This window comes from Labrus mixtus, chromosome 20 (assembly GCF_963584025.1).
Source record: "Labrus mixtus chromosome 20, fLabMix1.1, whole genome shotgun sequence".
NCBI classification, from domain to species: Eukaryota; Metazoa; Chordata; class Actinopteri; order Labriformes; family Labridae; genus Labrus; species Labrus mixtus.
In genome coordinates, this window is record NC_083631.1 from 22,952,449 (window position 1) to 22,978,051 (window position 25,603).

The 25,603-nt window shown below is 43.2% G+C and overlaps 2 protein-coding genes across 2 annotated transcripts in view; both read right to left on the minus strand.

Moving 5' to 3' along the window:
* LOC132995274 (interleukin enhancer-binding factor 3 homolog) overlaps positions 1 to 12,307 on the minus strand; it is a 22,373-nt gene extending 10,066 nt beyond the window's left edge. Inside the window, 8 exon segments of the mRNA XM_061065237.1 lie at positions 1,248 to 1,307; positions 1,309 to 1,344; positions 4,112 to 4,203; positions 6,228 to 6,372; positions 7,864 to 8,038; positions 8,123 to 8,337; positions 9,386 to 9,481; positions 12,210 to 12,307. Coding sequence (XP_060921220.1) covers positions 1,248 to 1,307; positions 1,309 to 1,344; positions 4,112 to 4,203; positions 6,228 to 6,372; positions 7,864 to 8,038; positions 8,123 to 8,337; positions 9,386 to 9,394 — 732 coding nt within the window. The 5' untranslated portion in view covers positions 9,395 to 9,481; positions 12,210 to 12,307.
* A 1,348-nt stretch (positions 12,308 to 13,655) lies between these two features.
* On the minus strand, positions 13,656 to 19,998 carry LOC132954240 (prostaglandin E2 receptor EP1 subtype-like). The gene is made up of 3 exons (XM_061026756.1): positions 19,754 to 19,998; positions 15,551 to 16,470; positions 13,656 to 14,682 (listed from the first exon to the last, which is right to left on the minus strand). Exons 2-3 carry the CDS (start codon positions 16,421 to 16,423, stop codon positions 14,407 to 14,409), a joined length of 1,149 nt encoding a protein of 382 aa, XP_060882739.1. The 5' UTR covers positions 16,424 to 16,470; positions 19,754 to 19,998; the 3' UTR covers positions 13,656 to 14,406.
* Between the last annotated feature and the right edge of the window lie 5,605 nt (positions 19,999 to 25,603).

Sequence of the window (25,603 nt, forward strand, 5' to 3'; positions counted from 1 at the left end):
TTTTAATCTCAGTGAGAACTACACAGAGATTTTAGGTCAGTGCATTAGATCGAATTAAGAGCTACACAAAGTATTGGTCGAGCGCTGCTATCGCTGTGTGCAAGTCTTATCACAGGATGTGTCATAGGAGGGCAAATTTACTCAAACTGATCCACTTTTTTTTTTTTGCTGCCTGCTTAAAAATAAAACCTCGACAGGTGAACGCTTCCATGACTAAGATGCAAGAAAAGTAAGTCTCATGTAAAAGCGGTAGCACTTCTTCAGTGAAACGACCCGCTGTGAACTCGAGCACTCGTTGTTGTTGAGGTTATTATTGGAGCAACGTTTGAGTACTCGAGGACCTGCACAAACACACACACACACACATTCTTATCGGTTCAACTGAGCGTCACATGGGTAACCGAGCATCTTGAGTTTATCTAACTGAAAATGATTATTTCAAGAAACTTGACAAAACACATTTTACCAGTTACAAATAATTCAGGTGATACTTTTGGCTTCGTAAAATCTGGAAATAAGATGGAGGTTTTTTTGGACTTTGTAAAGTGATCATGTAATTGTAAAATTCTTAATATAAGACGCAGTCAATTCTGTGCGATGATTTCCGTCCACTGCACTCAGAAAAACTTAACATGGTGCAGTTTCTGAGCAGCTGTGTCGCTCTTTTAGAACCGTCTGTTTCCACCACGCTGAGTTTAAACTTCTTCTAACTACAGGGCGGGAGTTAAGCTCTCAGCTGAAGTACCGACAGGCCACGAGTGAATGGCGCTGACCACCTCCTCTGGTCACTCGTTGAATTGAATCAAGTAGTCTTTCAATCAAACCAGCACTCCACAAGTTTTCCTTACTGAACAATATTTAACTGTTTTCTTAAAATTCAGGATTTTAAGCTCTTAAGGGAGACGTGCACGCCTCACAGAGGCTGTAGTTCTCCCCCCGGGGCGACAAGCTTTTCTAACATTTGAGGTGGCGTGCAGTGGGTGATGGTGTTTGTCAGCATTTTAATCCGTTTTTTTGGTCGCAACCGTGTACAGGAAGCAGCCGACTTTTTTAGATTAGATGAAAAAACAGGTATGAAAAGAGCGTTTTATACTCCAGATTTTACGCTAAGTGTTATGAGATATTATTCACACGGGATTATGTGAGAGTAGAGTCGTGCGTTTTTGCATTAAGGCAGACCAAAGCTCAGTCAAAGAGATTCCCTGAGCGGTTCTCTCGTTCAGGTCTTAAAGGAGTCAGTCACTCACCCAGCCACGAAGCGGGGCCCATGTGGGGACCCGGGCGCACAGGTCCCTCAGGATCCGGATGGACGATGACGCAGGAGCGCAGTCCATTAGCTCGGGCCTGAGGACACAAGCAGGGAGGGGGGGCAGAGGGGAAGGGGAGGGGGGTGGCACGAGGAGGAGGAGGAGAGCAGCCTTAAGTCAAAGAGGACGAGCGCGTGAAGAACACAGCTACATCAACATCCAAAATACACGACAGGAAATAAAAAAATGAAGCCACACAGACTATCACAGCTTATAGAAATCTTCAATGAAGGAATAAAAACACTTTGTTAGGTCGTCCTACTTTCACACTCAACGCTGTAAATCGAAAAGCCGACAGGACTGAGATGAAATTTAGTCTCGTGTGACAAAGCCACCTCTAAACTGAACGCCAGCTCTAATGTGAGAGCTACTTTAAAAAAAGGTGTGCATTAATCTTTAAAATCAGTGACAGCCAAAATGAAAAACTACTCGAGGTGCAATATTCCCCGTTGATTTCGAGGCACACAGAGGAACACAAGCAGCCGGGGGAGCAGCAGAAGTCGCGGCGACAAACTGTACGCTACAAGAAGCTGCAGAGATGGAGCGATGAGAAGGCGGGGAAGCCGAGGATGACACGGCGCTTTGATGACAACTTTATATCAACATGGAAAAAACTACAGCTCCACTGATAAATCGGCCGATCGGCTAATTCTAGCTCTGATGTGTGCAGATATAACCAGCTTCATTCCATTTATTTCTATTATTTATTTGTATAATTGTTTGTTTCAAAGTAGTGCTGTAGTTGGTCTCCAGACCACTTTTTGAAGGTCTCTTTCTTGTCTCGGTCTCAGACTGGGTGGACTCCAGATTTTAAATCAAGACCGGTCTAGACCACCACTGAGAGCCTATTTTTCTCGTCATTACTGTAACTAGAAGGAAAACACCTCTTTCTAAAATAACAAATAACTTCATTAACATTCTTAATTAGATTTTTTCCCCCGGGCTGCAACCTTCCCAGTGTTACGGTCTAAGTGAGTGACACGCCCCTAAAACACAAGATGAGGATTTTTCAGTGATATTTATGGTCTCTGTCTCAATCCCTAAATGTCTCAGTCTTGGTCTTGGAGCACTCTGGTCTCGTTTAGTTTGGTCTTGACTACAATACTATTTAAAGTAAAAATGTGTTTCAGTGCACGGTTGTTGTTCTGCCTGAAAAAGACTTTTGTTCAACTGTAAACTAAATATTATAATAAATAAGTGTTTGATGACTGCGTTGGACGGACCAATCTCTAAAGCTTGAAGATCTAAGAAAGATATCGGCATCAGATTTTATTCTCTTCCTAATATCCATTATCATATCGGCCCTAAAATTCTCACATCGGTCGGGCCCTAGAAAAAAACATTTCCTGGTCAAATCTACAAAATCAAAAAACATCCTGATTTGGGATAAAATATAATTTAAGTTGGTAAAGTTACACTCGATATGAGACGATAAAACAGCTGATCTCACAACAAAACTAACAACTGTTTTTCTTTTCTTCTACGTTAGTGGAGAAGGAGAAAACTTAATAAGAGCTTGTTTAAGGATTTAAACTGCAGCGCCTTAACGGGACATCAGGGTTTTTCTGTTTTTTTTTTTTGTGAACTGCGTTTGTGACACACGAGGAGATTTCTGCAGAGAATTCACCACAAGGTTTAAACTTTGGATCGATGAACACTGAGGCGAAAGCGGATGTAAACAAGCTGAGATCACACAAAAAAAGGAAAAGTAATGTTAGCGGGAGCTCAGCTCGCAGCCCGTCTGTCTGCAGAAGAGCTTCTGATAGACTCATGAAATGTTTTATTCTGTTTTGTAACCATTTTAATTTTCTTTACGTCAAACTCCTGTGACGAGGAAATGTGGAAATGTCAAACACGGCTGTTTTGGCAGTGTGCTGCTGATCGCACACCTTAAAGAGGACATATCACCCTGCTTGTCCACCTTTTCAAACAGTCCCCCTGTGGTCTAAATGAAACATCTGTGCTGTGCTGTGGTCAAAATATAACATGAATCAAGCACCAGAGGAGGTTTGTGACCCTGTATAAACCAGCTCTCTCAGAACGCTCCGTTTTGGTGTGTGTGTCTCTTTAAATGCTCCTCCCTGTCTCCCTGCACGCGCCCACACTCAAAGCGATAAGCTGAGGTCTGCTTCTGGAGCAACGCTGCTCGTGCACGTAAGTGAGGGGGCGTGGCTTTAGAGGGAGCACAGAGGGGAGGGGGTGCAGAGGGAGCACTGAGGGAATGCTACTTTCAAAATCATGCTAGTTTTTTGAAAATCACCAACGCTGCCTTTAAAGAAAACCAATATGGCAGAAAATATAACAACCATATTTTCAGCCATATTGCTCAGCTGTGCAGCAGAACGTGGCGGCTCTGTAGGCAGCTTGCACATACATGAAGAACAGCAGCAGCAGCAACTCAGGCACACCAACACTGGAGAAATATTGCACCTGTTTGCACGGAGCATGAATAAGAGATTTGTTTTGCTGTGAGGGGGAGACTAACGGAGTCCAATAAAAAGCAGCAGGGAACTTATTTTAAAGAAGGCACAGAGCAGAACAACGTGTTAAAAGTGAGCAAAGCAACTCTACGACAAAGTAACGACAAAAAGGTCTCCTAAGAAAAAACAAACATTGAGATCATCGAGAATCACTACAGGAAGTACACCTCCGAAGAGTAAATGAAGGAAATAAAAAACACACACTTAACGTTCAAAAGAAAAAGACATAAAGAACAAACAGCATCAAAAAAAAAAAAAAAAAAACAACAACTCAAGACTACTTCTGTTTTTTTTTTTAGAGACAAATAAAGACAAGATCCAAACCTGGAACCACTTAGCGTGGCGGAGAGACGCCAAGGCAGTTAGGCATTTCTGCCTGTCCAGAGCATCCGGGGGATCGTTGACTGAAAGCGATTCTATTGGCAGGTGGAATAAGAAGACAAGGTACAGTTTGACCAAGGGGAGTTCTGTCAGCCGGCCAGGGGGAACAACGGCAGCCTTCCCAAAACCACAGGCAGGAGGGGGAAGGGGAGGGGGGCCCCTCCACTAAAGAACCACCAAACGCTCTCAACCTCCCGCTTTTAGACGGGTTTGTATCGTCTGGCGTTTAATCATGAGACTTAAGAATAGGGCTGCACGAGGCATCGTTTAACCATCAAAATGATGAAGTGTGAGTGTCTCATCCCAGGACGAGCGATGACGATCACTTCTTTAGTTTGATTTACTTCTAAAAATACGACCTGAAAAATCTTGAAACTACCCAGTCGTCCTTTTTTCAGTGACTACTCTGAACGCCTATCGGTGCTGACGACCCGCCATGAACTGACCACTGTGCGTGCAGAGTCGAGGCGAGCTCGCTGCTGCAGCCACAGATCTCCAGCATGAAGCACGGTCGGTCGCTCAGTGGATTGTAAGCGAGTTGATCCCCGTTATCACCTGTTACTCTGCATGCACGATGACTCATGTGCAGCACATGACGGCGTTCCCCTCCATGGGGCTAGCGATGCACATCAAAAGGTCAATGCAGAAATACATGACGACCCACAGTCCCGTATAAAAGTCGAAAGGCTATTTTGTCGTTTTAGTCGCTTCATTGTGATTTGTGTATTTACACCAATCGACGATCCACAGCGCTTTGCTTGTGCAGTGACATCATCATGGAGGAGATTCAGGGTAAGACGATGTCATTTATAATCGATAGTTTTTAAGTCGCTCTTCACCCTGAAACTGATTTTATCTGGCATATGTTGACGGTTATCTTCTCATCACAGGAAGAAAAGGGATCACATGATCTTGTTTCCTAACATCGTGCAGCCCTACTTTAAACCCAGCAGGAGGTCAGAAGGTAAAGAAAGAGATTTCAGAATTTAGCATTTAAAGGGATAAATTGGTGCTATCAGATTTGGAGGTTGTCTCAACTATGGATGCTTCAGTGTTTTTCTTTTCCTGGCGTTAACAGGAGGTAGAGCCCCTCCCCTTTGCCCCTATTTCTGGGTACGCTGCACTTTGCCCCTTCCGAGACAGAGAGCGGCCAGTTGGTCAAAGGTCCAGCGTCCCTAAAAATTGACAAACTAGAAGGCTTGACAGAGACAATCAGAATTGGAACCACAGGCAGAAATTATCAGATGCACAAAGAGTGGGTATCAAAACAGGTCCACACTGCAGCAAAACTGATGGCTTACAAAAATACATAAAAAACCCAAAACCGGGCGTCACCGGGCTCTCGGGGTGACAGATAAGGTCAACACCTGCTGAAGCTGTCGCCTCTTTGACATGTTCTTAAAAACATGTGGAGTACCGCAGGTCTCTGTGTGTCATTAAGCTTAAGAGAAGATACACATTTTCAGGATGAATAGTGTATCAGCAGCTGGATTTTTGGAGTATGTTTTTTTTGTTTTTGGACATTCATGCAGAATCTGCGTGTTCATCGTTGTCTTTATCTGTGACCCCCGAGCGACCCCTGCACAGGAACATCAGAAGCCCCACTGTTGGGTTGAACAACCGAGGAGATTTTCACCGCAGCTTTTTGCTTCTCATTTTTGCTGCAATGCAAACCGTTCATCATCAATGATAAAACACATGCAAACAAAGTGGTCTCTCGTTTTTTTTTTTTTTTAGTTTTAAATGTTTTGTTAAATTCTCAGTAAGCCTTCATTTCGTTGGTGTCCAAGAGAAAGCCATGTCTTCTGCAGTCAGTGAACTACCCTGCCCTATACTGTATATTGGGCCATCAAAAATGTACGATTACATCACATGGAACTACGAGAGAGACTATAGAGCTATAAGCATAGCACAGTTTCATTAAGTGACAGTACATTCTTGTCCCCTAGCTCCATTGAAGGCCCAATAAACAATATCTGTCTGATCTGGAGTCCTCCCTGCTGGAGGAAAGGGGGGGAGGGGGCACTGAAGACACTGAGGCCCAGGTGTGGCAGCTTACCTCCAGTTGAAGCTCTCTCGACCTCCTCTCGAACCAGAGGGGACGTCAGGTGGATGGTGAGGCTGAGCGGGGGCTCCTTTGTGTTTTTTATGACGATGCTGGCCTCGCGGATGTGCTGAGTCACCACGTACTTTTCTTCTGTCGCCTGAAAGAGAGCAAAGTGTTGAAGACACGCTGCTGGATATTTAAACAATGCTGCTGGTGAAGATCTGTAGAAGTCTGTGTGCAATAATGCAGTGATGATATGAAGATTCAAGATGGAGTCTGTAGCATTTTCCATTGCAGTTTGTAAACACAACATTCAGACCGGGTCCCTCCTCCTCCTGGGCTCATTGCTCCCAGAAGCTCACCCTCACTGCAGGACGTAGTGTGTATATTTGCTGCTTGGGTTTTTCTGAGCTTCACTATCAGATCTGCCCTTTGGGCTTCTTGTAGGATTTTAAAGCGAGGAAGGACTTGTGTTTCTCTTTTTGGGACAAACTGACAATTCTGTATCACAAAAATTAGAGCTGCATGATTAACCGTAAAAAAAAAAAAAATCAGGTTCTCAATTCATGCATACATGTGATCTCATATCAGTGTAGCTACACTGCAAGCTACTTAGTGGTGGGCGATATAACGATCTTAGATCGTGAAGGACTTTAACTTGCTGACGATCTGCCAAAGCAGGGAGATTGTAGAACCGGGCTCATGTGTTTATTTTATCATGCTGCAGTTTATGCTCTTACACAGACGCGTCTCCCCCTTTATTGCTCCGCAGCGGTGAAAACGAAAACGAAACGTAAGAGTAAAGTCCGCAAAAACAACTCCATCTCGGTTATATGCAAATGTTCTGATATTTTTCCAAACCGACACGGCGTGAGCAACAGTTAACTTATCTGCATAGTTTGCACAGTTAAATTTACATCTCAGATAGCGACACAGGAAACCGTTTAACGAGCCGGAGAGATGTTAACAGTCTGCAGAGAGACAGACAGAGAGGAGCTCAGACAGACAGTGAGGGGAGATATAACCCCGGTGTTTCAAATGTTGCTGCTCTCTCTCGGTTTTTAAAAGTTACTTATCAAGCCTCTCCACCCGAAGGAGGTGAGAGACCTCCAGACCTCCTACAAAGATGTTTTTCAAATAGATTAAACTTGTCAGCAGTTTTTGTGCATTTAAAAACATTATACAAGGAAATAAGTTTGGTTGAACTGGTCAGTAACTTACAAATTTGTCTAAAGATCAGTATGAAAAAAATCGTGATAAAATCGTGATCTGGCCAAAAAGAAATCGTGATATGATATTTTTCCCATATCGCCCACCTCTAAAGCTGCTACATGCTAGCACAAGCTAACTGTCGGTGTTTGGCACCTGCCGGTCCAACAGGAAACAGCTAAACCAAAGTCCACCCTCGTTTTGGAACGAGCTTCATCCACTTGGTGTTTCACCTCACTGTGATTATATTTTCTCTTCTTTGCCGCTACATCCTCATCTATCATATCCCTGAATTGTATCCACTCCTAAACTCACCTGTGCGCTGTCATTGGCTGAGGGAAACACTCCCAAAATAGAACGTCCCGATGAAACCAAAACAGAGCAGAACAGTAAAATGCAGTCAGAGGACAGTCACCACCACACATTCTCATGTCCTCACCTTGAGCTGTGTCACCAGGTTTTCAGACACTTTCTTCAGCAGACCGATGGTTGGTTTGTCCTTACAGAGGAGCACCAGCTCCAGGTCCAGGTCCCCCTTCAGCAGCAGACCTTTAGCCACCAGTCCCACCCTCATCACGCCCCGCAGAGAGCGCGTCGCCTGATCCTTGTGATCACTGTCCAGCAGGTACAGGATTAAAAAGTGAGCAACGTGAATATAACAAAATCTTTCTCCATCCTGCACCCTCAGCCCGACTCACCTCTCCTTATCGGTGTCGGCCCCGTCAGAGTCAGACTTGCTAGTTCCTCCTTTCTCCTGCTTATCCAGCCAATCAGAGACGGCTTTGAGCGCCCGCTCTGTGTGAGACACCATGTTCTGGACGCTCTCCAGCTCCTCCTGGGTCGGGTAAATGACGGAGTGTTTGGCCATGACATGCCGGTCATCATTCATGAAGACACGCATGCTGCGGTGGCGCTGCGGGGGGAAAGACTAAGAAATATTAATGAAGAAGAAGAACTACCAAAGGGTTTTTTTTGATTGGACAAGACAAGAAGCTTTTCACACTAGGTGCCCGGATCTGAGTACGCTTGATCCCAAAGTCCAGCTCATTTGATCAGTGTGAACACAAACGTACAGAACTCGGGTACCATGCCCGGTTCATGTGTACTTGAGATGAGAACGCAACCGTGCTCAAACAAGTCGGGGGCCGCTATATGACGTAATTCTTAAAGGCTACTGTCGCTTCAAAAATAGTCGGTAGGTGTCTCAGAAGTAACAAAAACATCGGCGGGTGGTTGCCATGGTTGCTTCTTCTTCTTGTTTTTGCCAAATAATGACTGATTGTTTAAAAACGCCCGGGTGTCGATCAGTGCAGAGAGGAGGCTTTAAAGCGAACATTTAAATACAAAAAGACTCTAATTTAGAAGAGCACTACCTAAGCAACAGATTCCTGACTCACTGGAGTGGATTACTGTGTTACCTGGACAAACTGACAGAATAAAACCTGAGCAGCTCTTTCCACTGGAGTCCGTGTTACTGATCAGTTCTACTTAGCTCACTTCATTAAGCACTCTTTTCCAGAGAGGCTCTTGCCAACCTGGGGGGGGGAAAGGCCTACTTCATCTGACATGTGCTTGCCTTTGATTGATTTAAAAATTAAAAGAAGTAGGTCTTGTGTCCAGGCAAAGCTTCTAACACCAGTGATTACACAAGCAGCGAGCCCTCACACACACACACACACACACACACGCAGCCAAAGCTAATTTATTTAGAGGAGAGCATTGATGTGGAAGCTGCAGCATGTGCTCCTAAAGCCTCGGGCCGACTGAAGCACCAAAACGCTGGCACCGGGCCTGTGACTTAAATTAGACGAGACACATTTGTTTGTCCTGTTAACAGTGACATTACACAAACAGACCGGCGCTCCCTGTGCTCTCATGTCTGTCGGCAGAAAATACAAAAACATGGCAGAGATGTGAAGCTTCAAAGGAACGTGGAGGAGAAGATAATAAAGAGTCATTACCATTACCATTGTCGATCTAAAAACAACGGTGTCCTGTATCCAGTGATCGATGGCAACAGTCCTCTCTGCAGCCGGTGACAATGTTGCAGCTCGTCACTACAGCAACAAAAACAAAACAAGCAGATAAATTACCATGCAAAGAAGAATTCAAATGGCAGTGTGCATACGAGTGCAGCAGGAATAGACGGAGAGCAGGCATGCTTCAGTCAGAGGTTGATGATATGAAAAGTTATGAGTTTTCCTAAAGCAAATCCCACTAAAGACCGCTGGCAGCTGCTCAGCTTTGAGTAGAGTAAAAGGCGTTATCAGATGCTAAAGACGAGGATTGTTGGCAAAGGATGTCAGCAACAGATTTTTACATTTCTAGACTAGAGCAACGATTGGGAAAATCAGGGCAGAGGGCAGATTCTGAAAATGCCAACGATTTTCTCTCGTGTTTGAGAATGAAAACAAGTCAGAGTTTGATCAACAGGTGACTTCAGAATCTCCAGAATGAGACCTCTTCTCTGAATCTGTCGTTAGGTGTACGAGATGCCAGAATTAAATTGATTTGACAACAAATAAACATCGTCTACAGACATCAGTTCCTGACGCATTATTTGTTAATGTCTGTCAACGGGGCCGAAATCAGACCAATAATGATGGTGAACCGGTGCATCAGTGCATCCCTAATCCATACCTGTTTTAATACTATGGTAAACACAGAAGTCCTAGGCACACTATAGAGGGTAATTTTGTGTTTTTGCAACCGTTTGCTACAGAAACATTTCCAACTAACTTGTGCAATTCAGACAACATTATGCTCTCTCTCTCTCTGCAGCTTTTAGTTAAAAATCTGACTGAAGATATGCGTTTGAATGTTGACATCCTTCTTCTCGGCGCAGCCACACATTTCCTCGGGTGCTAAACTCATCAGTGCTTTCTCAGGCAGATGTAGAAAGATCTGACTCAGATCAAAATTGTTCTGTTCATGCCTGCAAAATATGCACATTTATATTTCTAGAGGGTGAAAGAGCGCCCTGAAAATGGAACTTTTCATTAACTCAGTGAACGGGAAAGTCAGAGCAGTGCAACAAGAAATGATTGATTTGAGAGTAGGGGTCGATGCACGGGCATGTGACTGACAGAGGACAGGAAACTATACAGAGCAGAGCGCTGATATCAAAACGGATACCTGCACAATCTATAACAGACAATTCACATTGAAGTGCAACTACACCTGAACCCTAATGTTATCCATGACGTTCTCATTTGTTGTTGTTTTTAGTGTATGTATGTTGTTGTTTTTTATTGATGTAAAGCACTTAGTGACCTTAGTCTGTAAAAAGTGTGATATAAATAAACTACTCTGTCTGTGCATCGTGCAAACATCAACAATAAGTTGATTTATTTACGATTCATTGTGCTGTTAAAGAAAATAACTGCAGCATTCATTTGCATGTTCCTTCAGGGAGTTTCTTTGTTGTGAGTCGCTCACATGATACTGTGTGTTCTGTGTACACAACAACAGGATTTAATCAGGGCAGGATGATAGAGGAGTTATCAGAGCAGGCAGGATGTTATATATTCTTCATTTTTATTCGTTTTTTATAGATTTGAAACCAAAACTTTGCACATTGGATTATTTTACACACTGAATTTTAGTCGGCTTTAAACACTGAGCGTAAATGTTGTTGTATCCGGTGTTTTCTGCACAATAATAACTGTTTATACTCTGTCACTGCACTATATCTCTATATTTATATTTGTTTAATTAATCAGTCACTGCACAATAATAACTGTATATATTATTTCAGTCACCACAACTGTCTATTTATTTATTATTATTATTCATTCATTCATTCACTGAACAGCAATTGCTCTGGACACTTTTTACATACAATGTTTGTTGTTGTTGTTTTTGTAAAAGCTGCTGTTTAAGATTGCTGCTAAAGAAGTTTCGTTGTGTTTTTGTATACAATGATAATAAAGATTCTATCTATCTTCTGTGGTGTCTTGATTGTGACTGTAGCTGCTGTCACTGTCATTTCCTGCAGAGGATTAATTAAACATCAATCGATCTTAATTGATTTATTTAGGCACACTCACATGACTTTAACATCCAAATCCTAACAGCTGATTCACAGAGTCACAAACAGGATTCAAAGTGTAGGTAAGGATGATAAACAATGAGGCTGAAACAATGACTAGAACAATTTGTCTCAATCAAAAAGCCCCTGAAGGCATCACAAAGATACAGGAGCCGCTGTGCTAACCAGGCTACTTACACACCTGTTAAACCCGCGGCGACACTTAACAGGTGCTTCAGTAGGAAGAGTGAGTTATCAGAACAGCTTTTTGGACCCAGAACCAGCAGCTCCATCAGGGGAATTTAAAAACAGACGCCATTTTAATCCAGTCCAGAGTCAGACTGGCGACAACAGCTAGCTAACATCCCCCAGAACATACACAATAAGAACCGCATCACCCATAGTTAAAACAACACAAAACGCAAAATGCATCACATATCTACCACGTTTATCAACACATTTACACAAAGACAGTCGAATTAATAATGGAAACTATTGTTTGAATGCGGTTTGTTGCTTATCAGACACCAAAATGGTCGAGGAGACTGACCGAGACCCCATCGACTGCTCAGCCAGTTAGCATGTTAGCTTAGCCGAACAAAGCATCATCGGTTTTTTTTTTTCTTTTAATAAACGCTTTTAAATACAGGGTATAACACACTAGCCACCTGTGTTCGATCCATTGCTTTTCAATCGGTCATAAATATCAAACTGTGTTAATCTATAGGGCTGCATTCACGTGTTTTCGTACTTACCGTGGTGTCGATGCTGCTTACGGACGACGCTGCACGCTAGCTCCCCGGTCCAGGCAGCAGGAGTGCTTTAAGGGAACGCCCACGACATGAGACAGAGACGGAGCTGATTGGTTGGAAGTTGCGTATGACGGAAGGTGTTGCCAATCGGAGGGAACGGGGCGTGATCATGGCTGGGGGCGTGGTTAGTTCTGGGAGCTTTGAAGAAGTCGATTGTCTGCCCTCAACAGCTGGCTGATTGGTGTAAAGCTCTTTTTTGAACTGATAGCAAGAAACCGTGAACGAATGCGTCCACACGGTTGTCGTAGCAACAGCTAAAAACGGGACGGGAAAGAGGGTACATACGTAGCTGCTCGCTTTGTTTAGTTTTTAATTCAATACATATCTAACGGGTCTATTTTGACATTTTGCCCGGTTGTAACTATGACAACCACAGACCCGTTCGGCCAAAAGTCACCAGTTAACACGGTCGCTCTTTAAACCGTAACACCGGCTGCTGAATTAAAAAACCAGTTAGTCGTGTAAATTGTGTTTTATGTTCAACATTTTCATCATTATTAAAAATGTGTGTCACCAATTAACATTATTAATGAGACCTAGAAGAAATCTTATCTGTTATTTTTTGTATTATCGCCTAAAAAGTTAAATCCTTAATGTATAAATCTCTTTTTTTAAATTTTAAGTGCTTATTTACTATGTATCTATTCTTATATTGTTTTATTTGCTCTGAAAACATGCTGCTGTAACAACACAATTTCCCAGTTTGGGATCAATAAAGTAATTCTATTCTATTCTAAAACAGTGGTTACCAAAGTGGGGGTCGAGAGCCACCAAGAGGGGAGCCTCATTAAAAATAAACTATATACATATTACATTATACAGATGATTGTCGGTCAGAAACACAAAGTCAGTACTCGCTAAAGTATTCTGATGATTCAGCTCTGATTTCTGAATCCCAGATCAAGGCAAGTTTAAGGCCTCTGAATGTTTATTTGGTGTTTGAATGTTGTGTCAAATGTTTGTGTCTTTGTATCTTGACTTTAATTTTTATGTTTGCAAATGGAGCCGCTGTGATGCACCACAAATCTGAGACCATGTCTTGACATAAAGTTCAATCAAATAAAACATTTTCCTACTTAAAAATGCTCGCAAGGATGGAAAATGAAGCTGCACTGTTCGGCTTTATTTTCTTTTGATTAGAAAAATATTTAAAACAGATTTTAAAACATCACAGTATTGTCTTATAAAGCCTCAAAGAGTGTAAAAAAAAAAAAGGAAAATGTGAGTTTGATTTATTCCATTTTCTGTATTGGAGTTCACTCAACATAATTATATGTTATTATAGCTTAGTGTTTTCCTTTTTTAAAAATGTTTATTTCATGCAAAACGTTATCCTTTAAAAAATGTCAAATGTGAGTTCAATCACACGGCAGAAAGAGAGACAACACAAACAAATAACCTTTTATTTTAAGAGCTTACATTCCCTTTTAAACAAGGTCACATTCACTTAGCTTTTTTTGCAACACATAGCTTCACTTCGGTCCCCGGACACTCGAGGAAAATACTGTAGATACATTCACAACCACACGATCACAACACACATTCACATACGTGTTACAGCACTATTAGACACACACACACACACACACACACACACACGCATGCATGGTGTTTTTCACATCTTGAAGCTGGGGTCAAATCACAGTCTTTTCTTTCTTTCTGAGCTTTTATACGACACTTTGACTTTTCTTTACATGAAACAACAGAACAAATGGAACATTAAGGGTTCAAACGTTTGAGTTGAGATGTTGAAAAACTGACCTCACTGCAAGAAAAAGTCACATTATCATGCATCTGACGTGATGTGATTCACACCTGGTCTCAGTGAGCACAGACTGACGTGCAAACATGCCCTCATATGAGCCACGTCACATCAAATTTGTCTGTTTTCCATTTGTACTGTCACACATAAAACAACCCGACGGTTATAAGTAGCTGCTCAGGAATTATTTTCATATCCCAACATTTATACTTCATATCAACACTCCCACCAGGTGAGGAAGAACATTTTTCCATATCGACATTTCACACTGAATGAGGATCCAAATGATAGACGCCTGACCTCTGACCCTGGTGGAGTCTAAACAGCGTCTCCTTCACAAGCGACAGCCGACAGCTTTCCTTTGTCTTTCAGTTTCATTTAAATCTTATTGACGCCCTTTTTCTCTGAGTTCTGAAAGGAGCTGGCGTCCCAGCGCGTGGTACGGAACAAGCTCCCCTTCAGGCTGGCCTGCCTCTTGGTGATGCGGTAGATCTTCCTGAGGATGGCGCGCCGCAGCAGGATGTACACCCAGGGGTCCAGGATCTGGTTACAGGTCGCCATCCTGACCCCCGTCACCATCAGGCTCCTGTAAGTGTCTTTGTCACTGCCCAGCGGGTCGCTGTAGGAGCGTATGGCGGACATCAGTCCAAATATCTGTGAGAATAAAAACAGACAGAAAATCGTTAACGCTCATCCTGTATCAGTCAGAAACCGGGGAGAGAGAGAGAGTGGAACGACGTGCGGGAAAGGAGCCACGGGTTGGACTCGAACCTGTGGCTGACACACTAACCACTAGGCCACCAGCGCCCTTTATATATATCTTTAAGTAGACCAGGCTTCCCTGACTTCGGGGTCACATAGGGGTCACATGGAGGTCAAATGGGGTCAGAGACAGAGAGTGAGGAATGACATGCAGGAAAGGAATCACAGGTGGGATTCAAACAAGAGTCTTGAAATTGGTCTGGTACCTGGAGAGGTGCCAGCCCACTTCCTTCCTGAGCACTGCTGAGGTGCCCCTGAGCAAGGCACTGAACCCCTAACTGCTCGGGCGCTCCTTCATGTGCAGCCCCCCCCCCCCCCCCCCCCCCCCACTCTGACATCTCTCCATTAATTTCATTTGAATTATTTTTTATTCATTTCATTTGAATTATATTTTATTTATTATTATTATTTATTAATAATTTCAGTGATTTTTAAATGTCCTATTTTAATGTTTCTTTTCTTTCCTCTGTCATGATGTTTTTGATGTCTTGTGTGAAGCACTTTGAATTGCCTTGTTGTTGAAATGTTCTATAGAAATAAACTTGCCTTGCCTAGTGCATGTCCACAGGATCCTATTTTTGCATGTGTGTTTCTTTCAGCCTGTGTGTCACAAAGGAAATCTTCTTCTTCAATATTGAAACAAACATGGAGTCAAACTAAAAGCAGAAAGTTTTGTTTCCCCTGCAAAACTGAGCAGAAATAAAATAACACTGACAATTAATCTTTAAAAATATACTTTGAGTGTTATCTCCACACTCACCAGCAGAGGGCTCCAGCAGATGCAAGAAGTGACCATGATGCCGACCAGCTGCACCACCATCTCAGTGTCGTGGGAGCGGGCCGAGCGGCGCTGGGAGCAGGACCTCTTTAGCCGTGCTCGGACCAACGTGATCCCACTGATGGTGTTACACACAAAGGCCGAGGCCAGGGAGCTCAGAGCGAGTCCGGAGAACAGCACCACAAAGGCCAGGTCCTTCAGCCCGGTGCCCTCCATCACCCTGATGAAGCACCACGTCCCCGGGTGCTGGTAGGTGTAGGCGCCCAGGCTGAAGTAGGGCAGGAGGGCCACACACAGAGCCAGCAGCCAGATCAGAGTCAGGGCCATCTTAGTCCGCGCTGTGGTCACCAGCCGGGCGTGCAGCAGAGGCTTTGTGACGCCCAGGCAGCGCTCTGCGGCCATGCCACACCCGAGGAAGAGAGGGCACAGGCCGAAGAAGACCATGCAGCCCCCCAGAAACAGACAAGAAGCATCCGGGTCTGCAGTGTCACCTCGAAAGCTGGAGGCAGGATCAGCTCTGGACCCTGTCCCCGTTGAGTATCTACTCAGTACGAGGGCTCCGGGGATCACGTGTCCCGCCAGATCTGTGGCCACCAGAGAGCTGGCAAAGAGCAGGAAGGTGGCCTTGGACCTCCGGCGGAAGCGGTTGTAGGCCTTGGCGAGGATGGCGAGGGCCACCACGTTGAACAGGATGCCCAGGGTCATGGTGAGGCCGGCGGCCGTGGGGTTGCTCGGCAGGCGGGTGTCATTGCGCTGCACGGCCTCCACCTTGGGCTCCTGCAGCATGGCGGTGAGGTTAGAGGGGGGGGAAGGGGAGAGGATGCCCGATGAGTTGTAGTGCTGCATGGCCAGCATCACCCCGAGGCTCTGGGCCTGATGTGGATCCTCTGGTTAGAAAAAAACTGAGAGGAGACAGAAAACAGTAAATAAAACCACATGTACTCAGAGAAGCACACACCAGTGACACACACACACACACACACACACACACACACACACACACACACACACACACACACACACACACACACACACACATTTCCTATATTGCACAAGATCTGCAGAAAAGACACAACATAAAACATCAGAGAAGAAGATAAGAACACCGTGATGCTGCAGCCCAGACAGCCTCACAAACATTTAAAATCTTAACTGAGCTCGGCACACAGGACTTTAAAAAACCCTTCAGCTTGCAGTGGGGGACCGTTTTAAAAATTCTTCATGCTGACCCTTGATCCAAAAAAAAGCGATGCATTGCACCCTCGTTTTACATTTCTGCACCCTCAATTGAATGGATGCAAAAAAAAAAGATTTTTACAACTTTTTACAAAGTTTTTTTTTACAACAAGTAATCAAGGCTTTCAAAAAACAAAAGTGACTCAGATCATTGTTTACTTAATCCATGATCTGATGGTCATGTGCACGTCTGTTTATCTGTGACCACATGATGCTCGGCAGCTCTCAGGCACCTCTCCAGGACTTGATCCACACCGAGACTTAAACTGAGAACTGTAGGGTTCCACCCTAAAGATCCACAAAGAACAGAGTCATATTTATTAGGTTTGGAAAGATCTTGTGTTTGAATCAGTGAAATCGCCTCTACCAGGTGTACGATGGGCATTCACTGATTCAAACACAAGATCTTTCAAATGTAAAAAATATGACTCTGTTTTTTGTGGATCCCATTTCCAACCCGAGTCCCGACAGCCTGAGCTACTGCCGCCATGTTAATGCATGACATGTGAGTGTATTTGTCTTTGACTTTCAGTGTATTAGAGCGACCATTAATTTGTTTTATGCTTTAAACTGACTGTGGTTAAAAGTTCATTTGTAACAAGCGTCATCTGGAGACACTTCACAAAAAGCACTTAAAAGACCTTAAACATTGTTATATTATAGAGACCCTAATCCACTGTTCATCCATCATTAGCACTTAGCAACAATTAGCAGAAGTCACAGTGAAAGGCAAGAAAACACGTCCTTTAAGAGGCAGAAATGTTGAGCAGAACCAGACTAGAGACAAACAGCCGTCTGCTGAAACTGGGCCGGGTTTGAAAAATGTGCCAGAGGGAGAGATGGGATATTGGCAGCTACTTTCTGTCCTCTCTCATTGTTTCTGGCGCTGAGTGACCTGACAAAACATTCTGTTGTTCTCTGTGTTGTTGTAAAGGGAAGGAGGGAATTGAGCTGTTATAAATCAACCCCACCCAGAGTCCCAGTATAAAATCCCAGTAGCTCAATTAGAGCGTCTTTATGAGAGAGAAGTGATCGTTGTGGTCGTCTTTAAATAAAAAAAACATGGTGTTGCCTAACGCTGATGTAGTTTTTATGTAACTACGAGAACTAACAAAGTAAAGCTGAAATATCAGAATCTATGACACCTCTCTCATGTGCAGTAAAGACAATTTAACAATCTGTAAACTGTAAACTGTGCCAACAAAAAGCTATAAAAAACAAACTTCTGGTACAAATATCTGCCCTTCAGCCCGAAGAGAACTTGATTTACTTCACCCGTCTTCCCTCTAAATAATATTTCAAACATGCCCATTCCTGCACCATCTCTCTCCTCGCTGCACAGATTCTCTCTTTTCTCTCCACACCCTGATGCTCTGAACGAGTTTGGACACTTTGTCTTTGTTTCTCTGCACACATTCCTCTACATACCTGGCAGCTCTCTCTGCTTTAAAGTGAATAACAATAAGCAGCCAGAGACAGTAGCATGCAATTATGCAGAGTGTCATGTGTCACATTAAAGTGTTTTCATTTAGACTAGAAGTGCTGGACGAACACGGCCATGCCTCGGTGTTCAGAGTTAAAAGTGAAGAGAAACTTATTCAGATATTTATCTCCCTTAGAGAGACAACAGGGTCGCTGGGTCAAGTCTGGGTGCAGACCATAATATGGAATTTGGTCTGGTAGCTGGAGAGGTGCTAGGACACTTCCAGAGCACTGCTGAGGCGCCTTTGAGCAACGCACCCCCGAACCCCCAACCGCTCTGATGCACTCAGTGCGTCTCTCCACAGCTCCTGTTTGTGCCTGCATGTGAGTCATGACTAGATCAAAATCAAATAAAGGGATATATTCTCAGCATCTGAGAAGTTAATTATTAAGAAAATAAAGAAGTTCTTGAGAAATTACACTGATGACTCTGTTCTTAAGAAACCAATCAGGAGTTACAGAATGTTCTTAAGAGCTTCCAAACCTTTTTCTTGAGAGAATGCATGTTCATGTTCATGTTCATGTTCATGTTCATGTTCATGTTTGTTTTAGTTAAGATAGAAGCGGTTACATTTCTTTGAATTCATTTGTTCGTTTGTTTCTTACCCAAACCGAAAAAAAAAAAAAGAGGAAGGAAATGACTAAACTTATTTTGCCTCTTGTACATTTGAGAAGATACTTAGTGAAGCTTCTGATATGAACAAAATGATTTAAATATAAAACAATACAGATAAAAAATAAAAGATTTACAGAAACGTTTCCTTTCCAACAATCACGTTTTCTCTACACATATTTGAAGTGCGTCATTTAACTTTTTTTTGTGCCCATCGTCTGATTTTTGTAATTTATTTATTTTTATTTGCCCAGGTTGGTCCCACTGAGATTAAAAACCTCTTTTCCAAGAGAGACCTGGCCGAGACCGTCTGCAGCACAAACACAAAGTTACACACTGAGACTCAAAGAGAGACAAAGTATGATTTACAAAAACACTCAACTTCACAATAAAAGAGAAAAAAAACATCTATGAGTCAAATCTGGTGGTCAGTAGTTCAAGCAGTCGAGCTAAAAGCATCGACATCCTGTAGACTCTGCTTCCAGGTCTTTCATTATCTAGATTAAAAAAACATTTAAGGACTCCAGCTCCTCGAGTTTGAAGTCTCTCTGCAACAGATTCCAGGCTGAAAAGCCCTTTGCCACATTTCAGTCTTAAGGACAGAGAGCTTAAAGATGTCGGAGAACGCACAGAATACACTGATATAAAAACTCACAGATGGTGAGGGAGCAGAACGAGGATCGCCTTCAAGGTGTACCAGTGTAGGAACCTACAGGTCACCAGAGCACTACCATCCTACCCTCATGATCACTTTTGCAATAAAATGCAAACATTAAGAGTTAAAAAAAACACATTCTATAGCCTCAGCATGCACCAGCTGTGCTTTATGTTTACCTGCTTAAATCACAACTCACCTTTGCAATAATAAATCCATGGCGGTGTTCAGGATGTGTCTGACTAGGACGAGAATTCATCACTGAAGCAACGTCAAAGAAAAAATACTCCACTTTGAATCTTCATGAGTTTGTTGTAAAAGTCAAATGATTTCTTCACTCAGAGCGTTTCCTCGTCCTGTAAGAAACGTGTTGAAACTCTTCCTCCTCCTCAGAACAAAGTGCTCCTCTGTGACATGCTCTCTGTCAGTCTGACTGCTTCAGCTCGGCTGCTTTTTATACGGCCGAGCTGCAGCAGTGAGCTCACATCACCTCTGGGTGTCTCAGCGTCACCCTCCTCCCTCCCTCCCTCCCTGCAGCACAGACTCCCCGACGGGATCCCAGAGGAGAGGAGGAATATTTCAAATCCAGCTGACTTCTCAACAGATAACTGACACACACATATATAAAGCATAGGTCTTAAAATGTCACAACTAGAACAGAGAAAGCTTTTTAAAAACATGGGAGGAGATTTTTCCTGCAGCCTCTTCAGTCCATTTCATCCTGAAAGACAAAACAACAAAACATTTCTCCTTGTCTAAAGTATTCTCACTAGTAAGAAGGCTGATTACAGATATCCACAATAGCATTTCTAAGAGACAAAATTGTATTTAAACATATCAAACTTTATTTCCTGATCCCTGTTCTCCTCATGTTCACCTCTCATGATGTCAGTGTGTGAAAACTTTAGAGCAGCTTTGCAGGATTTGCAGCTCAAAATCCTCCTTAATAAATCCCTCATTTCATCCTCTGCCTGAAACGGTTAATTTCAGCTACTGTCTCTTTAAGACCCCCCCATGTGCCCACTCTCAGCTCTCTGGAAGCCTTCCGAACGCTGCAGGGCTGCCAGGGGAGGCCTGCTCTCCAGTGCTGGGAGAAGAGAGTCTAGGTAATAGGTTTTTTTTAACATCTTAGAGGCTTGAAGCCATCTGGTGAAATTCTTGGTTTTCGCGCGTGATTTGCAGAAGAAGCCGTTTAGCGCCCTCTGCTGACTCATCCTGGGATTACTCCAACATACGTTCACCTCATGATCTGAAGCATTTTAACACAAAAAAAGGGATCAGCAGAATGGATCAACTTTAAAATGTGTGAGTAGCCGTTTTTAAATTTCCCGTGCTGTAGGGTCCGCTTCCGCAAAGCAGGATTTCTCAATAATGAAGACCGTAATCGTCGAGTAGACTACTCTGGGGCCGCGTTCTGGTGCTGGTGCATGACCTGTACCGTGCCGAGAGACACCTCAAAGCGTGCCAGGGCCGAGGAAGAGTACTGAGCTTGAGTCACAGAATACCTTCCAGTGTGTTTATTTGCTTTTATTTATGGAGATTTAACAAGAAAATGTAAAAAACAACGGAGAGGAATCGTGTCCTGGCATCAGCTGCAGCTCTGTAAATCGTATCCCCAGAACAAACGGCCCAATGCTTTCTCCTCCGCCATGACGTGGAAATCTGAAATGTTAATTTTTACTGAAATACAGATACCTCTAATGAAAAATCGACTCGGACTGTTAAATGTTTAAACAGCTCGCCGTACCCCGAGGCTGCAGAACAAAAAGCTCCTTTCAAGTTTCTTTTACGAGTATGATGTAGTCTTGATGACTTCACTTCACAGCAGACTGAATAACACTTTTTTTTTGTCTTTCTAGATTAATACCATATAAGTCTCTTTGAAAAAAAAAATAGCCACCACTTCATATCTGCTGCTCTTCTCTTCCTGCATGAGAGACCTTCGCTGTTAATTGCACAACTGCACTGTTAATGAAAACACTCCTCCGCTCCACTGAACCGCCCCAGCAGCCCTGGAGTCACATCTCATCAATCAAGTGAAACCAGCTGAGCAGCAGCTGCCGTTACAAACGTCTCTGTTACCGCCTGTAGCTGCAGCTCGGACTGCAAATGATTTTACAGTTGTCCACACAGAGGCCGAGCACACTGCTGACACATGATTTAATGCTGACGGACTCGTCCAAGGGAGGAGAGAACACCACACCTTTCTGAACATAAACTCAAGCTGCAGAGTCAAAGGATGAAATCTTCAGAGACGATTCAGACATAAAACTGGGCTTGTGTGATATTCCTCCCACAGTGAGAAGTCTTCTCATTTCACCTTGTTCCATAGCAGAAGAAAGACTCTGCTGTGTGCTGATGTTCACAATCAGGCTCTCTGTTCTCCAATCACTGCAGCTGTGTGTCGACGTTTGACCTGCAGCGCTGAGAGGCGAGGACTCAAACATGTACAGTACTGTATGTGCTCACTTTTAAAAAAAGGTAAAAAAAAAAAAGCATGTACTTTTCTTGGCATGATCGTGCAGCCATGTTAAGATCCTGACACAACCACAGAGATCGTCGGCCGTCGATCCGTCGAGTTTTTTTTTATGACCGATTCGACATGTTGAATTGGCGTCGGACGGCCGTCAGTAAGAGGTATCTCTCTGATTGGCTGTTGGGAGGTTTCATTTCTCTCCAGCTCTCCTCACAGGTTCAGTAAAGCCCCTTGAGCATGCCGCTGTAGTCTCCATGCTTTCACCTTCATTAGTGCGGTTTCTCCTGATTTGTGTCCTCCGCCTCTTCTTTTCTTTTTCCACTAAAAGACCAAAAGCTGACAACGCCAGCGCCATTTGTCAACATTTTATCAGACACATTTCCTGTCCTTTCTGTGTGTTCTATTGCAACTTTTTGGCCAAGACAAAAGGCGATGTGAGGCAACACCACAGTTGGCCTTCGGCGCCACTAGTTCTTTGCCGTCTGCTTGGTGTGTCAGGGCCGTTAACCTGTTTGCAGACACGATGCCCTCTCAAACAGGTGCAGCTGCAGAAGCATTAGCTGGAGTTTAATGCATCCTCGTCGGCCTGTTTTTGCTTTTAACCTGCGTCCTGTCTCAGATAAGAAGGTTAAAAGGAAGTCCTTAACGTTTGTGAATAAAGAAGAGGAGTACAGTAAGTGATCTGCTGAGTGCACAGACTGTTTGCATGATGAAATAGGATGCAAATCTGCTCTGCAACAGAAATGACTGTAACTTCTGTTCCCTGAAGCAGAGGAAGAGGTAGAACACACACACATATCAGCCCAGGTGACTGAAGCCCCCTCTATGAAGATCTTTAAAACAGCTGTTCTTAAAAGTGGTGACGTCAGCAGTAATCCTGTAACTGTGAGTAAATTATATTAACAGTATTTTCTTTTATATGAAAGCTAAATTGAACGCTGCTTCCTCACAGCGAGAAGTTTCCTGGTTCAAACTCCGGTCAGACAGGAGACTTTCTTTTTTTGAGTGTTCTTGTTTTCCCCGTGCACATGTAGGTACTGCAACTTCCTCCCACAGTCCAAACACATGATCGTTAGGCTAGTTGGCGACTCTAAATTGTTCGGAGGTGTGACTGTGATTGTGACTGGTTAACCTTTGAGTGACAGGTGGTCGGCCCAGTTGATTGGTTCGATTGGGGAAATTAAGCTGTAGCCAGCTCCTTGTTAGCTTAACTGTCCCTAATAGAGTTAGCCACCACTGCCAACAAAGTGATTGTGGTTTTTCCACAGACTTTAAATATTAATGGACGAAGCCTGATCTTACCCATCTGTTCCTGCAGGGGGCGCTGGAGTCCCATCGATGGCGGTCTCCATGCTGGAAATGCTGTCTCAGTCTAACTTTCAGTCAACCTAATGACAGGCTGAGAGCTGGAGCTGAGGCGGGTTTTAAACCTCCTGACAAACCGTTACACTGCGCCCACCTGTCAATCAGGTCAGCTACACGCCTTATTGTGAATAACTCTTATCCTTCATCAGATCAAAACTGATGAGTCATCAAAACATTCACCCCCCGTACAGTGTGTGTCCATCCAGACATGAGCTAATCACACCTATTTGGTTTTTTGAACCAGGCTGTAAACATGTTAATCTCTGCTGTAAAAACAGGCTTTTTAGAATGGGTGTGTATGTGACTGTGCTTCTGCAGCCAGCCTCTAGTGGACACTGGAGGAACTGCAGGATTTTGCAATTCTGCATCGACTTCATCGGGGGTTGTGGTTTGGGTTTTCCACAGAGCACTCATTTTGTTTCTTTTCTTTGTGCACAACTCTAAAAGAAAAGATGCTGTCCTTCACCAAGTCTCAGAGATGTTTCTATTTTTTCTTCTTCTTCTGCCTTTTTTAAATAACTTCCTGTACTCACAGGAGCATAAAATATTCTGTCAGCTCTAAAGGAGGTCATTTCAGAAAAGATGTAAAAACATTTATAGACAGCGACCAGAGCATCTTAAACTTGTTTAAAATATGAGTACAAGGTGAAAAATGTTTGGAAAACGGTTCTAACCAGCGTCTTAGAGCTGCCGAGAAAAAGTCGCCTTTCCATTTGTGATTCTGAATGTTTGCTGCCGAGTCTCGATCCCACATGGATGCTATTACGCTGTCCGGTTCGACATTTTAATTCCCACCACAGGGAACGCCATTAAAACAGGAGAGCACACGCCAAGACAGCTGTTAAATATGCTCAGACTGGTTTTTTTGTTGCACTGCATTTGAAAACAACAAACATGGATTCAACAGAAACTGTAAATCTTATGAAACCCGACTGAGAGGCCTCAGACACGAGGAGCACGGCCTTCTCCACAGCTGTGTTAAGGACCGTTTATTTCTTCCTTCAGGACACAGGAATCTGTGCTGGCTTTTATTTATTTTTATGCAGATAAAATATGACCTAGATCCTGAAATAAATGTGTTTGGTCAAAGGGTTCATTTCACTGGAACTGGTGCCTTTTGGAGACATAGATTTTTTTTTCTTTTGCCTTTATTTGGTCTATAAACACTGAAAATCATTTTTGATAAACACGACCAAACTCAGTCACAATTAATTGTCTTTTGGCTGGAATCGAAAAAATTTTTAAGCTACAGTACTGTCCAAATAATCTATGTCATGTTTCACCCGGTAGTCGAGTTTATTTTAGTGTTTTAGTTTTATCTTTCCCTGTTTCATTTAGTCAGTAAGCCTCTGCACTTATGCATGTCTTGTGTATATTTATTGCCAATTAACACCAAAGAAGAAGAACTTTCCACTATTGCTCCTTGTCTGAATGTTTCCCTGTGGCTCAACTTGTGTTTTCACCTGTTCCTTTTGTGTCATTTCCTTTCCTCACATCAGTTATGCAGCTCTGTAGTTTGGCTTTCTTGCTGCATCCACAGATATATCAGAGTATCGTCTGCATATCGGCGAAACAGAACGGGACCAAGAAATGATCCTTGAGGTGTGCCACTTGTTCTCTCTGCAAACAATGAAGAACCAGTTGTTGTATTTTAAAACAGTCCCTTTTGATTTATTGCTTTATCCACTAAAATGTGTTTCTGCATATAGAAAAACAAGATAAGGAAATAATCAGGCAAGACCTCTGAAATACTGATAACGAGAAAAGATAGTCGTTCATGCAGCTGCAGTCCTGAGAGAAATCTCTCCTGCAGATGTGATGTCTTGCTGGCGCACCCTGGGAGTTCATTAAAACACACAGGATATTTGTAGCTGCATCAACAAGTGACAGTAAACCGCAGCTTCCTCTCTACTGTACAACCCAGGAGCATGGGAACTTACAGTAACACATATCCAATAGCGCAGAATGTTTATGTGCACGTGAAGAAACACATGCTTTACTTCCTCCTAACACCTGGCAAAGAATACACTAAAATTGAAAACATTATAAGGTTTAGATAAGACTGCTAACACTGATAACACATTCACAAAGATTCAGATATGACAGAAATACAAAATCTGTCTGATCTTGTCTGTTAAAATAATTTGACTTCTCTTTCTTAGCTGCTCATATTTTTAGAACAAATATGATTCCCATGAAATTGTTCAT

What these genes read in the sequence shown, in the direction of transcription:
- LOC132954240 (XM_061026756.1), bottom strand. Translation starts at nt 16,423, where the DNA reads ATGCTGGCCATGCAGCACTACAACTCATCGGGCATCCTCTCCCCTTCC. An exon ending in TCTGCTGGAGCCCTCTGCTG is followed by an intron (nt 14,683 to 15,550) that starts GTGAGTGTGGAG and finishes TTATTCTCACAG; the next exon opens with ATATTTGGACTGATGTCCGC.